Source organism: Patiria miniata, unplaced genomic scaffold (assembly GCF_015706575.1).
Source record: "Patiria miniata isolate m_02_andy unplaced genomic scaffold, ASM1570657v1 HiC_scaffold_14, whole genome shotgun sequence".
Classification (NCBI taxonomy): Eukaryota; Metazoa; Echinodermata; class Asteroidea; order Valvatida; family Asterinidae; genus Patiria; species Patiria miniata.
This window is the reverse complement of record NW_024037052.1, coordinates 3,227,359-3,241,716: the sequence shown is the minus strand read 5'-3', so window position 1 is coordinate 3,241,716 and position 14,358 is coordinate 3,227,359. Positions and strand designations below refer to the sequence as shown.

The window sequence follows — 14,358 nt, the reverse complement described above, 5'->3', positions numbered from 1 at the left end:
ATCATCAATTCCCCCCCCCCCCCCTCAGTGCAGAAGGCGGCACACTGGTAACTGACAAAGAGCAGATTCTGGAGCGTTGGGCTGAGCAATTCGCTCTTTTCACACTCCGCCATTGGGCATGCAGAGCCTCGATCTGGCAACTTTACGCAATAAAAATAGCCGGTTAAGTGATCTGAACCCTGACACGGGAATCGCTGAACCGGCTATATGTATTGTGTAAAGTTGCCAGATCGAGGCTCTGCATGCCGATGGCGGAAGTGTGCACGTCAGTGCAATGCCAGATGCCAGATGTGGCATGTGGCATGACAGATAAGCGCTGGTCAAAGACACTGCTCTTTGGCAAACTGTGTCACGGAAAGCGCTCGCAAGGTGGCCAGATGAAGCGTTACAAAGACAACCTAAAGGCCTCCCTCAAAAGTTGCAGCATAGATCTAGAGACGTGGAAGGTTGTTTCGCAACACCGTTCAGACTGGCTCAGTAATGTTGCGTTCGAATCTAAATTCACGGCGTTGTTAATACACTCCTTCCATTGACTGTCACGTGCAAAAGCCCGCAGTATTTGTTATATCTGGAAAGTACTTGTTTGCATTTAGCTCATTGCCATCACTGTCATCTCTGACGTATCTTCAATCGCAGACCGGTGAACTTAATTGTTTCAATGTCAACGGAAGCCTTTTGATATGGATTGTTGATCTTGTTGAGTGGTTGGTTAATTAAAATTGTGTGTGTAGCTTAATCATAATGGACTCGATAATAAGCCACACATTTGCTCGGGTTGTTTGGTCGCAGGAGTGTATTAAAGTGACAAATCACCAGCTATATTGTGGGTGATGATGACACGTATTCTGAAACGAAAAACTAACGAAACGACACATCAGGAATGACGGTACCCGGCTTCACCGAAATTTGTCAATGGTTGCTCATCGATCTTTGTTTCGTAGTAATGCATATAAAGGCAATAATCTACTCAACAGATATTCGCCGCCTCGTCCGCTGCACGCCCGGTTAACAACTGCTGAACACATAAACATAGTTTTGCATTTACTTCCGACGGCGGACCCGTATTGTTCCCTTCTTTTGTTCCTTTTTTTATTGTTTACTTTTTTGTATATGTCCCCTATGGCCTGTACATGAAAATTGCCCTGGATTTGCGCTTAGGTCCCTTAGGGTTATTGTTATCACCGATAACACTGTGTTCCATCAGCCTGGTCCTCAGCCGTGAAGGGGAAAAAATGCTGAATAGTATTAACATTTATTTGTGTTGCTTCACATGACTAAGTATATAAAAAGGCGATATCTTGGCATTGTTTTGTAAGATAGTAAGCTGTTAATCCAATAAGTATTTTTATCAATATTGCAGAGATTTTACTTATCAGAAGTAGGTCCTTTGCCAGTCAGTGGATAAGCTTAACATTTTCAAAATACTTTTGCCCCATCCGTCTTTGGTATAAAATCGGTAGGATGTTGGCTAGGCACTTGGAGGCGAGACAAGGGCCGACACTACGTCAGGGCATTTTATAATCTATTTGCGCCCCCAATTTGTTCGGGATGTAGAGTCTATGCATTAGGGACTGGGGAGAGAGATTCTCGCTCGAAATTAGACAATAAATGCCACCCTTCTAAATTCCATCCAAATACCCCCCCCCCCCCATAATCTCTCCCGTTCTCGTCCGCCCCTTATGGCTGTGTAGCTTATAAAACATCGATAAGTTCACCACCCCCCCCCCCCCCCTCCTCAGTGAAGACGGCGTCACACTGGTAACTGACAAAGAGCATATTCTGGAGCGTTGGGCTGAGCAATTCGTCACCGACACCACGAACTGACACCCGGTGGTCAGCGTTGCAGAAATACAAATCGGAGAAAAACGCTTTTAAAGGTTTGACACGAATTTACTCAGTAAAATATTCCATTTATCTTAGAGGTTTTAGTATCACTCAACGTAAAAATGCTTTCACTACTCAATTATAAACGTTACATTGTAAAAATCTGCTTAGTTAATTAGCAATAAAATGATTAAGATGGGTGTCAGTTCGTGAAAACCAAAATTTACGTGTTTTCGGAGAGTGCGCGCATGCAATAGCGTTAATGAGTGTCAGTTCGTGAAAACCAAAATTGACCCGTTTTGGGAGAGTGCGCGCACACACTGCGCATGCGTGCGCGCACTCTTCCATAACGCGTCAATTCTGGTTTTCACGAACTGACACTCACTAACGCTATTGCATGCGCGCACTCTCCGAAAACACGTAAATTTTGGTTTTCACGAACTGACACCCTGTGCAGTATCACTTCGTGGTAACCAAAAATACCAGAATTGACAAATTTCTTGAAAATTCATTAGTAAAATTCGCTTATTTTAGATGATTTCAGCAATTTTAACCTCGTCCTGTTAAACTTCATGATACAAACTGCTAATATGTGCAAAAAAAGAAAATTTGAATTTCTATTTTTTTGTGTACACATGTGATGCAGAGGGTGTCAGTTCGTGGTGTCGGTGACGAAATCAACAACGTTCTCAACCGCCCCTCAGTTATCAACGACGAAGCCATTGCACGTCAGTGCAATGCCAGATGCCAGATGTGGCATGCCAAATAAGCGCCGGTCAAAGACACTGCTCTTTGGCGAACTGTGTCACGGAAAGCGCTCGCAAGGTGGCCAAATGAAGCGTTACAAAGACAACCTAAAGGCCTCTCTCAAAAGTTGCAGCATAGATCTAGGGCCGTAGAAGGTTGTTTCGCAGCACCGTTCAGACTGGCTCAGTTATGTTGCGTTCGAATCTAAATTCACGGCGTTGTTAATACACTCCTTCCATTGACTGTCACGGGCAAAAGCCTGCAGTATTTGTTATATCTGGAAAGTACTTGTTTGCATTTAGCTAATTGCCATCACTGTCATCTCTGACGTATCTTCAATTGCGGACCGGTGAACTTAATTGTTTCAATGTCAGCGGAAGCTCTTTGATATGGATTGTTGATCTTGTTCAGTGGTTGGTGAATTAAAAGTGTGTGTGTAGCCTAATCATAATGGACTCGATAATAAGCCACACATTTGCTCGGGTCGTTTGATCGCAGGAGTATATTAAAGTGACAAATCACCAGCTATATTGTGGGTGATGACACGTATTCTGAAACGAAAAACTAACGAAACGACACGTCAGGAATGACGGTACCCTTCACCGAAATTTGTCAACGGTTGCTCATGGATGTATGATTCGTAGTAATGCATATAGAGGCAATAATCTATAGAGTCTATGCATTAGGGACTGGTGAGAGAGATTCTCGCTCGAAATTTAGACAACAAATGCAACCTTCCCCCAAATTCCATCCAAATACCCCCATAATCTCTCCCGTATCTCGTCCGCCCCTTATAGCTGTATAGCTTATAGAACATCATCAAGTTCCCCCCTCCCCCCCCCCCCCCCCCCCCCCCCCCCCTCAGTGCAGACGGCATCACACTGGTAACTGACAAAGAGCAGATTCTGGAGCATTGGGCTGAGCAATTCAACAACGTTCTCAACCGCCCCTCGGTTATCAACGACGAAGCCATTGCACGTCAGTGCAATGCCAGATGCCAGATGTGGCATGCCAAATAAGCGTCTGTCAAAGACACTGCTCTATGGCGAACTGTGTCACGGAAAGCGCTCGCAAGGTGGCCAGATGAAGCGTTACAAAGACACCCTAAACGTCTCCCTCAAACGTTGCAGTATAGATCTAGGGACGTAGAAGGTTGTTTCGCAGCACCGCTCTAACTGGCGTAACTTGGTCAAGCATGGCGTAAAGAACTATGAGAAGGGTCGCATCTGTGAAACCGAACAGAAACGACAGCTCCGCAAGAACAGATCAAGTTCCTCCTTCACATCTGGGAAGCCCCCAACTAACACTTGCCCTCACTGCATGTGGTTTAATATTGCGCGCGAGGATCGGCCTTATCAGCTATCTTCACACACAAGACTTTGTGAGGTCGTTGGTCAGCTTCGCATGTAAACCTCGTGATTACAGTTGGAAGCGTGCTTGAGTCTCAGGTATATAATAGGAGTACATAGACGTTGACTTACATTTGCAGACTTGTTATGCCGCCGAGTTTTTTATGTTTTTATGTAAAAACAAATCTGTCAATATAGGTTTTCCTGGCCATTTTCAGCAAACTTTCATTTAATTTAACGCCTGGCTTATTACCTCCGCCAAGGAGGTGATGTTTTCATCGGCGTTGGTTTGTTGGTTGGTTTGTCTGTTAACAAGATTTTTATCAAACATGGATGGATTTTTCATGAAAATTGTTTTTAAGGGTGGTCTTTGGTACAGGTTCAAATCGATTTGATTTTTGTGGATCTACTTCTAGAAGTAAAACACACCCCGTGTGCTAGACCCATGAACATGGCTATGCACATAGCCACGGATCGCTATCAATCAGTGGACTCGCGACGTATTTTGAAATACCCGGTTTCAACGAACTCATATGCCCAAATTGAGCCCATATGCACACGTACAACGTCTTTCGATATGGCAGCCATTTAGCATGTAAAAAGCATAACCCCAAAGCTGTGACGTCGTGTTATGCAAATCAATCTTGTCGTTTCTCGCTTATGATGCGGCCATAGCACAGGCGCGGTGCCCTTCACGAGTGTACGTTAAATTTAAGGAATGGGATGGAAGTCCAATGGATATGCAAGTATTTCTTTACATTGAAATTTAAAGATGACGCAGATCGTCATTCGACAATCCATCAATTTCACTACCCGAGCATTCTGTCGTCTTTTACCTTCACTAAAAGTATATTCACTCTATACTAGGGAACGTTACACTCTTGATGTATTGTTAAATAGCTGTTGAAAGTGAACCGATACCATTACGCCATGGGCCTAACTTTGTGATTTGGAAGAACCACTTTGCTTTAACACAAATGTGCACTGGTTCAAATTCAGCCATTGACCGTCCAAATTTCCACTACCTAACTATTGACTGCACAGTCAGTACACTTTCCCTATTCTATGTCGATTACCTCTTCTTTATGTGCAATAAAAGGGGTTAAAGTGCAACGGATGAAGAGGGGGTTCCCCACCCCGTTCAGCCACCGACTTATGTGCTACTAGTAAAATGGGACCAAACATAATAAATGGAATGTTTAAGTTCCTAAATTTATTCTCAAATTGCCTTATAATGCAAGAGGAGTTCCCCAGGGTATTTCCCTGGACCTCCCAAGAGGTCCTGCTTTCGGTACGTCTTCATCAACCTAATACACCCCCCCCTTCATATCACCCCCCCCCCCCTCCCCGCCTTCCTCATCCTCCACACGGATCCATACTTACCAACTTTCTTCTGATTGATCCAGGGGGTTGAAAAAGGAGCTGGGCACTACCTATACCGCCGTGCTGCACTACTAACGGTAAGGCGCCCGCGGAATGTTCAGAATTTCGAGGTCAAGATAGCATTTTTTTGCATAATTAATCGCCAAATAGTCGCTACTCGCAAAGCATAGACCCAATTTTTTTAATTGTTTGTGGATATGCAACTTGTTGAATAGCCTAGCGGAAGGGCATGGTAGCGCACTGTTCGAACGTCATGGGGGCCAATCCGGTTTCTGAAGCTCATACATTAAACAATACACCCAGTAAAATTTGGGCAAGCATTTTAAAGATAAAAGCTAAGGACAAATTAATTATTTGCATTTTAATGAACACAATAATCGCCATCTGTCATTTTCTTGAGTAATGTGCCCTCTAGTATAACATTATTCATAATGATAGTAATGTCATATGTATTATTCAACGTATATTATCCGCCCTCATTATCCCAAGGATAATAACGGTTCGAAGAATTAATTATTATGTGGTATTACCCTCGATATCAACCTGTAGGCCTATACGATTTTTTTCTGGAGTGCAATTAAGACAACAGAACTTGCATATGCTAAACAATAATGTCCATTACATTTATATAAATTTGAAATCTAATGGCTGCAAAGTTGATACTCGATCAACTGCATAAACAATATTCTGCACTAGGCCTATATGCTTAATTCCACAAATCAGGTTTTTCAAGCCTACGCCTCGACAAATTGCTTCAGTCCTGTAATTCCTGTAACAGGGCATAATTCCCCATGCCCTAAAACCATTATTTTTTGGTCAAATATAATGTGAAAAAGAGGCATACTATCGTTTTATACACACACGTTGTTCTGCTCTTTATTTTAATAATAATTCTTATTATTATTAGTTGTTACAGTACCTCCCGAGTGGTACCCCGGAAGAGTACTTTTGGTAGGACTCTATAGGACGGTCTCAACTCAGATAAATTTGAAGGAAGGAAGCCATCAAAAGTGCAATTCAACAAATAATTTAATCCACAATATCACCAAAATGTTTACATACACACAGAAATTATACCCCAAGATGGAATAAATAGATTGATTAATAATTACAAATCCTTCATTAGTTCTTAATCTGATTGCAACGAGGGTGAGCGGTAATTGAAGCAGTCCGGAACCCATAGACTGTGGAGCTCGAACAAAGTGCATGGTGATGCAAATTGATTACTATACACTCACACCCAACCCTTCAATGGAGAAGCCACCTTGCACCTTGTTGTGTGAAGCAACTGCCCTGTGATGTGACGGATTGTGTGGATAGCCGGCTTAATGCTTTCGCCATTGAAGGGGGCCTTCGTGATAGAAGTGACCGCGTGCCTAGATTGGTTGGCGGCACGGGGTGGAAATGGGGGAGCTCGAGGCTTGTCCCCTTCTTTGTGTCGGGAATCAGAATTGAGGGGAAGATAAAAAATGAACTTTTCATTTTTTGATCCCAAGCGATCCGCAAATGGACAGCAAGATGGATACGCACGTGATGCAATCCCCAAACATTCCTGTATTCTTTCTATTATTAAAGACTTTAAATCAAACACTTACAACAGAAATACTTAACAAAATATTATACCAAAACTTTATGTTTAAATGTACAGTAGATGCTCCTATCAAACAATAAATTGCAACAATCCTACGGTAAAAATTCACCACCTTTTTCACCTTAGTGAGCCTATTGAAATTACAAGTAAAGCTTTGAATCGTACAGGCCAATATGATAACTCCTTCATAACAAAATTCAACCAAATGCTACCCAGCTTAGTAGCATGTGGTTGAAAACCCTAGTTTTGTACATAGGTAATTTACAATTTGAACGCATCAGTATATGTAGGCCTACAAGTTGATTTTTCAAATGACCTCAGAAATCACAGTCTAGTTTCGATGTCCTCGTCAGTGGCTAAGGCTGTTGTCTTATTCTGTTCTGTTCCACGCACTACAGAGACAGATGTATGTTGCCTTCTAGCTTGGCCTTTGCACTTGAACGCCACTTTGAACGCAGAACGGTACGCTGGGTTCACGGCACCGTAGATCAACGGATTAATCATTGCATTGATGTACTGGGGAACAAGGGATATCCATCTGATTCCTGATCCTAATGCAGCCCAAAAGGGATCAGGAATCTGAGCCAGAAGACAGATCCATCCAGACAGGCTGAAGATGCGATATGGGGCCTGGCATAAGAAGAACACAGTGCCGTTAGCGACCAGCATTTTGGCCACTTGATTTCGTACGTGAGTTGCATTATGGTCTTTCTTTACTGTCATGTTTTTGTTGGAGGTGCGTTTGTTGAGCATTTGTAAGATTCTTACATACATGAAAACGTTAACCATCATTGCCACAATCCAGGGAATATTCAGTAGGGGCGGAATGAAATAGTTTACCCAAGGTGACACAGGACCACAGTATGCAAGGCTGGATGGGTAGTCCACAAAGGCGTCGACATCGGGCCATTGGAGACAAAGTACGTTTAGAACAAGGATACCGGGAATTGTTGAAAAGGAAAGCAACACCCCCATCAGCCAGCAGATTGCAATCATTCTATGGGTGCGTCTTCGTCCGCGGATTTTGAGATGTTTAATGGGATGGCACAGGGCGAGGAATCTCTCGAAAGATACCATGGTAACTATAGCAATGGATGCAAAGTAGCAAGTATTTGCTACTGTGAAAAAATGACACACTGTGCAGAATTAACGAAGGGATCGTGAAATGCCACAACGGATGCAGTGTAACTCCTTATGTCGTATATGGACCCCAGACTCAAGTAGAGAAGATCAGCAAGTGACAAGTGTGCCAAGTATATGTTGGTATCTGATCTCATTTTGCGAACGCGGACAATGACAAATAGAAAAGTCAAGTTAGTGACGATACCAAGGCACCAGATGATAGGTACGACGATGGCCTTAAAACAGACATCCAAGGGAGTGTGTAGCCACGAAGAAACTGCCTCCTGACTGATATTGACGGTATCCTGTTCATTACACTGACCTGATGTTATGCCTGATCCCATAATGGATGTACGTACGTGTAGTTTATACAGGCAGAGTTTCTAGAACGATCGTCAATCTATGTTATCAGTAATCCGGTTCATCAAAAGAAATCCTGGCATATGAACATCTTGTACCACATTCTTCTGGTATAGAGACTTGTGCCATTAAAATAATCCTCCTCTAACAGAAGTGGCATGTTGAGCATGAATGTTCGTTTTGTTGGAGTCAGTGAACTGATGAACACTCAGGTTTGTCATGGTGCATATATGCATTATTTAATGTGCTACCTGCTTTTTTTGTAGGAACAAAGGACGACGTAATTGATTTGGGCGTTAAAAAGCGCCTAAATGGCTACAGGGGTTAAAGAAACGGCGTAATATCGAGAAAAAAAGCAGTTTCTTCAAAGATGGCACATGTAGCAGAATAAAGAAAAATCCTGTCCCACTTGTTGGCTTGTTCAAATTTAAATTTGTAATGTATTTGTGTACACGTCCAATCACTCGTCAAGTTTTGACAATTTCGAGCCACCCAGTGTGTTGCTCTTTTTTTTTTGTCTGTTTGAGCCTTAATTCGCGGCGTTGTTATTGCACTCCTTGCATGTTGCCATGCCAAAAAGCCTGCAGTATTTATTATCTGTAATTCACCTGCTGGAATGTGTTTCCCTCTTGTCGTGTTCGGTCTTTCCGGTGAGGTTGGTGGTCATTATGATAAGACGGTCTATGCTGTGGAATCGTGGTGGATCTTCACGTCGAGGGTGACGTGAGCTTGGTTGCAATTTTTCACGCCGGGATGCCGCTTGTTTCAAGAGAATCACACGATTTCTCAGTTTTGTGACCTGAGCATTATTTTTTTCTGCTTGATGCCGACGGTTCTGTCGTGGAGTAAGCAAATCGCGGGTCGACCTGAGGCCGGCTTTAGGCTGCAGCTTTAAGTAACTTCTGTACAAGGTCCAGGTCTCACATACACACAGGAGACTGGTGAGAACAATGGCCTTGTATACTTTGAGTTTTGTGGACTGCCGGGTGTTGTGTTGGTTCAACACACTTTATCGTAGGCTACCAAGGGCCTGGCTGGCTTTGCAAATCCTGGCATTGATGTCCTTATCCAGGGAGCCGTCTCTTGAGATGATGCTGCCGAGGTATGTGAATTATAAGTCCTCTACTGGGGCGATACTCTGTTCATTCGATAGAAATTGACGAGGGTAGAGCAGGGGATGCAGGGCACAGTGCAGCATTACTTCTGTTTTGCCTAGGCTGATGGTGAGCCCAAAGAGGCAAAAGACTTCGGCAAATTTGTCGACAATTAGCTGGGGGTTGGACTCCTCATGTGTCATAAGGGCACAGTCATTCGCAAAGAGAGCTTTCAGTATTAGCCTCTCGACCGTCTTTGATTTGGCTCTCAGACAACAAAGATCGACGAGTGACCCATTAAGCACTTCAGGTACACTCCGTGTTATATCTTACTGACGGCGTGGCTGAGCACGCAGGTGAACAGCTTAAAAAGAACAGTAGCCAGCACACACTTTTGCTTAATCACACCATTTGAGATCTGAAAAGGCTCAGACCTTCTCCGTCAGAAGTCATCATCGAAGAGGCAGATCAGGTTCACAAAGTTTCTTGGGCCTTCGAAATATGACAGCATTGTCCAGAGGGCATCTCTATTGTCTGTATCGAACGCCTTGGCAAGGTTTTTGAAGAGGACATACAAGTACAAGTTTTGCTTAATACATTTCTCTTGAAACCTGACGAACAACAAAGATCACGCCGATGGTACTACGCCCTGGACTAAGCCAGATTTTTGCCCCGGGTAAACTCTCCTCTGAAATGCTGGTTATCAAGCGGTTAAGGCTGAGGAAAATGCCCCGGTTGTAGCCTCAGTCAGTCTTGCTTCCCTTATTTTTGAAGAGCGAGGCGATTGTGTCTTTCTAAACAAATTTGGTCCTGTTTTCTTTCTTTCAGATGCTGATAAGTAAACTGAGGAAGGCTTCGAGTGTCACTGTCCCTGCTGAGTTGAAGATTTCCTTAGGAATTACATCCATCGCAGTGGCTACCAGAGCTTGTCTGACTGATGGTTTTCTTGACCTCATCCAAAAACGGAGGAACGTCAAGACTGTCCACAATGGGCCTCTTAAGAATCTGGTCCAGGACAGCATTGTCGACAGTAGAGGGCCTGTTGAGAAGATAACTGAAATGCTCTGTCCATCTCTCGTTGATTACTATTCTTCTCCTTTAACAAAGTTGTTTCATCTCCTAAAAGAATTAAAAGAGGTGTGGTGCTTTAGTTTGGATGGCACGCAGACTGCCTCGATATCATTGAACATTTTGAGGTTTTGGTGTCGGCATATAGCGCTGGACATCATCTGCTTTTTTTTTCTTTCAACACTCAAACTGCATTCTTCGCAGTTCAGTCTGTGTCTGTTCCTGTAGATAGTGGTCGCGTGAAGAGGTGGAGGACATGTCGTTCTGCCATGCTAACATTCCGTTCTGCTTTTGTACTGGGAGTTTTGCGATGCTGTCATCATTCTCGTCGAACCAGTCCTAGGCCTGGTGGACTCTCTTCTTCAGTTCGATTGTAGACTGTAATGACTCCTTCACCAATGATTTAAACTGGTCCCACATTTGTATTTTACTCCTTGTCGGAGATCCATCAGACGTCGACTTGTCATCCAAGCTGGCTGCGATTTGATCAAGATGTCATGTACAATGTGCAGTGTGGGGGTAAACCTGACCAAACGGTGGTCGGTACAGCACTCCACGCCGCGCACGTCTTTGATGATCTATTGCCGAGCTAGCCTTGGTCAAGGCGTTCGTATTATATCCGTCCGTTCGGTCGGTGGCATTTCCTTGCTATGCAGTGCATTAAAATTACTGCGCGAACAGCGACCTCATGCGGCCACTAATTATGCAAATCATTGTGATCCGATCGAACGCCTTGGTCCAATTGTTGGCAAAAGTTTATTTTTTTTCTATATTTTACGCTAGATTTCTAGCGCACGACCTCATATGCGAATACAGATAAGTGTGGGCGGGGCTAATATGTTGAGTGTCCAATCACACCTAGGTAAATCCCGACGTCATCAAATTATTTGCAGCTATTCGCCTTTGAGGATGTTTATAAAGCACATTTTTTGTGCCTTGGTGCTGTGTGTAATGAGAGACATTGACACACAACGTGTGTGTGTGTATGTATCATGTACAGTACATGTCTCGCCACACCGCTCGCTAAGTATTATGCAAGTTTCCACGCAACGATTGACCAATAAGAAAACGACTTTTAAGGTCAGCTTAGGCCAATAGCATAATGAGCACCGAAACCTCACATGGACGATTGGACCAAGGCGTTCCTTCGGATCCAAACAATTTCCATAAATTGTTGCCGCATGAGGTCGCTGTTCACGCTGTATTTTTAATGCACTGCATAGCAAGGAAATGCCGCCGACCGAACGGTCGGATATAATGACGAACGCTTTGACCAAGGCTACTGCCGAGCCAGTCTTGGTGATGGACATTGAAATCACCCACAAGTATCACAGGTTGTGCTCCGAACTCGCTCATCTCGGGGACGACACCTGTATATAAACATGCAAGCTTATCATTGTTGGCACTGGGTGGTATATTAATGGCACCAATTTACAGTTTCTAAGACCAGAGAGAAATCGTGAACCACATGAATTCAAGGCCTTTTGGATCTCTCCTGCGGTTGTACCATTTATGGTTAAATTAACAACAACGCCCATACAAGAACTTTCAGAGTGCCTTCAATCCCCTCCCCCACACAAAAAAATAGCGAGGTGTTTAGATAATTTTCGCTTTGCTAATGAGTAGGGGAAAAGCGCCACCGCTATCACAATGACCACCAACTTCACTGGAAAGAGCGAACGACAAGATGGACAAAAATCCGGCAAGTGAATTACAGAATAAATTCTGCAGGCTTTTCGAGATGACACTTTGCCAGTATATACACACGGCCGTGACGTTAATAGACTCGAACTGGAAATAACGAGCAAACACAGGGCGTTTCGAAATATTGAACGTTTGATGAGTGATTGGAAGTGTACACAGATAACATCACTAATTTCAATTTGACTAAGCCAGTTTGAGGGGCAGAATTTCTTTCTTTTTTCAGCTACATCTGAAGTCTTTGAAAGAACCTCGTTTTTCGGGATAATTATATTACGAAGTTTGTTTAATTCTGCGAGACACCGAGGCGCTTTTTAAAGCCCAAATCAATCACGTCGTATTTGTGTCCCTCCCCCAAAAAGCAGGTCGCACATTATTATATTGCACAGAGTCTATTTATGCACAATTACAACGCATGAGTACGAATAGAAAACGCACGGGAAGGCTCAGTTTCCATCAGTTCACTGCCGCCAACACGGCAACAAACCTTCATGCTCAACATGACACGTGAGTTAGAGGAAGGATTGTATTCACGACAAATCTCTATACCAGAAGAATGTCGTAACTTAGATGTACATGTATATACGTTCGCCGGGATCTCTTTGATGAGCTGGATCGCTACACCAAATTGATGATCTTTTTTAAAATTATTCTCTTATACACTACACGTACGTACATCCATCATGGGAGCAGGAATAACATCAGGTGAGTGCAGTGAACAGGATACTGTCAATATCAGTCAGGAGGCAGTTTCTTTGTGGCTTTATACTCCCTTGGATGCCTCCATTACGACCATCGTTTTACCCAGCATCTGGTGTCTTGGTGTCGTCACTAACTTGACTTTTCTATTTGTCATTGTCCGCGTTCCCAAACTGAGATCAGATACCAATATATACTTAGCACACTTGTCACTTGCTGATCTTCTGTACTTGAGTATGGCGTCCGCAAACCACATAAGGCGATACACTGCATCCGTCGTGGCATTTCACGATATCTTTGTAAATTCTGCACAGTGTTTCAGCTTTTTCACTGTAACAAATACTGGCTACTTTGCGTCTATTGCACTGGTTACCATGGTATCTTTCGAGAGATTCCTCGCCCTGTGCCATCCCATTAAACATCTCAAAATCCGCGGACGAAGACGCACCCATAGAATGATTGCAATCTGCTGGCTGGTGGGGTTTTTGTTTTCCGCTTCAACATCTCCGGGTATTCTAGTTCTCAACGTACTCTGTCTCCAATGGCCCGATGTCGACGCCTTTCAGGACTACCCATCCAGCTATGCATACTGTGGACCTGTGTCACCTTGGGTAAACTCCTTCATTCCGCCCCTACTGAATCTCCCCTGGATAATGGCAATGGTAGCTAACGTTTTCATGTATGTAAGAATCTTACAAATGCTCAACAAACGCAACTCCAATAAAAAGATGACAGTAAAGAAAGATCATAATGCAACTCATATCCGAAATCAAGTGGCAAAAATGCTGGTCGCTAACGGCACTGTGTTCTTCTTATGCCAGGCCCCATATCGCATCTTCAGCCTGTCTAGATGGATCTGTCTTCTGGCTCAGATTCCTGATCCCTTTTGGGTTGCATTAGGATCAGGAACCATATGGATATCCCTTGTTCCCCAGTACATCAATACAATGATTAATCCGTTGATCTACGGTGCCGTGAACCCCGCGTACCGTTCTGCGATCAGAGTGGCGTTCAAGTGCAAAGGCCAAGCCAGAAGGAGAAATACATCTGCCACTGCAGTGAGTGGAGCAGAACAGAATAACACAACAGCCTTAGCCACGGACGAGAACATCGAAACAAGACTGTGATTTCTGGGGTCATTTGAGAAATAAAATTGTAGGGCGTACATGTACTAACGCGTACACCCATGTACAAAGGATTTTCTAACGCATGCCTACTAAGGCCAAAAAAAAAAGTCTCCGGTTTCTGGTATGCGCGCGAGTCGCCAGAGCCATGCGCGTCGGCGAAATGAAAAATTTTTTTTTCAATGAAAGATGATGTCTCAAAACCGCCAAACTCACTGGTTTGACTTGTCATCCAAGCTGGCTGCGATTTGATCAAGATTTGAGAGTAAACTTGACCAAACGGTGGTCGGTTCAGC

At 43.6% G+C, this 14,358-nt stretch overlaps 1 protein-coding gene and 1 pseudogene across 1 annotated transcript; one reads left to right on the top strand and one right to left on the bottom strand.

Moving 5' to 3' along the window:
• Positions 1–6,809: 6,809 nt before the first annotated feature.
• On the bottom strand, positions 6,810–8,540 carry LOC119721756 (annotated as a pseudogene).
• A 4,382-nt stretch (positions 8,541–12,922) lies between these two features.
• On the top strand, positions 12,923–14,065 carry LOC119722209 (neuropeptides capa receptor-like). Its single transcript, XM_038192255.1, has one exon. It carries the CDS (start codon positions 12,923–12,925, stop codon positions 14,063–14,065), a length of 1,143 nt encoding a protein of 380 aa, XP_038048183.1.
• The last annotated feature ends 293 nt before the right edge of the window (positions 14,066–14,358 follow it).

What these genes read in the sequence shown, in the direction of transcription:
- LOC119722209 (XM_038192255.1), top strand. Translation starts at nt 12,923, where the DNA reads ATGGGAGCAGGAATAACATCAGGTGAGTGCAGTGAACAGGATACTGTC.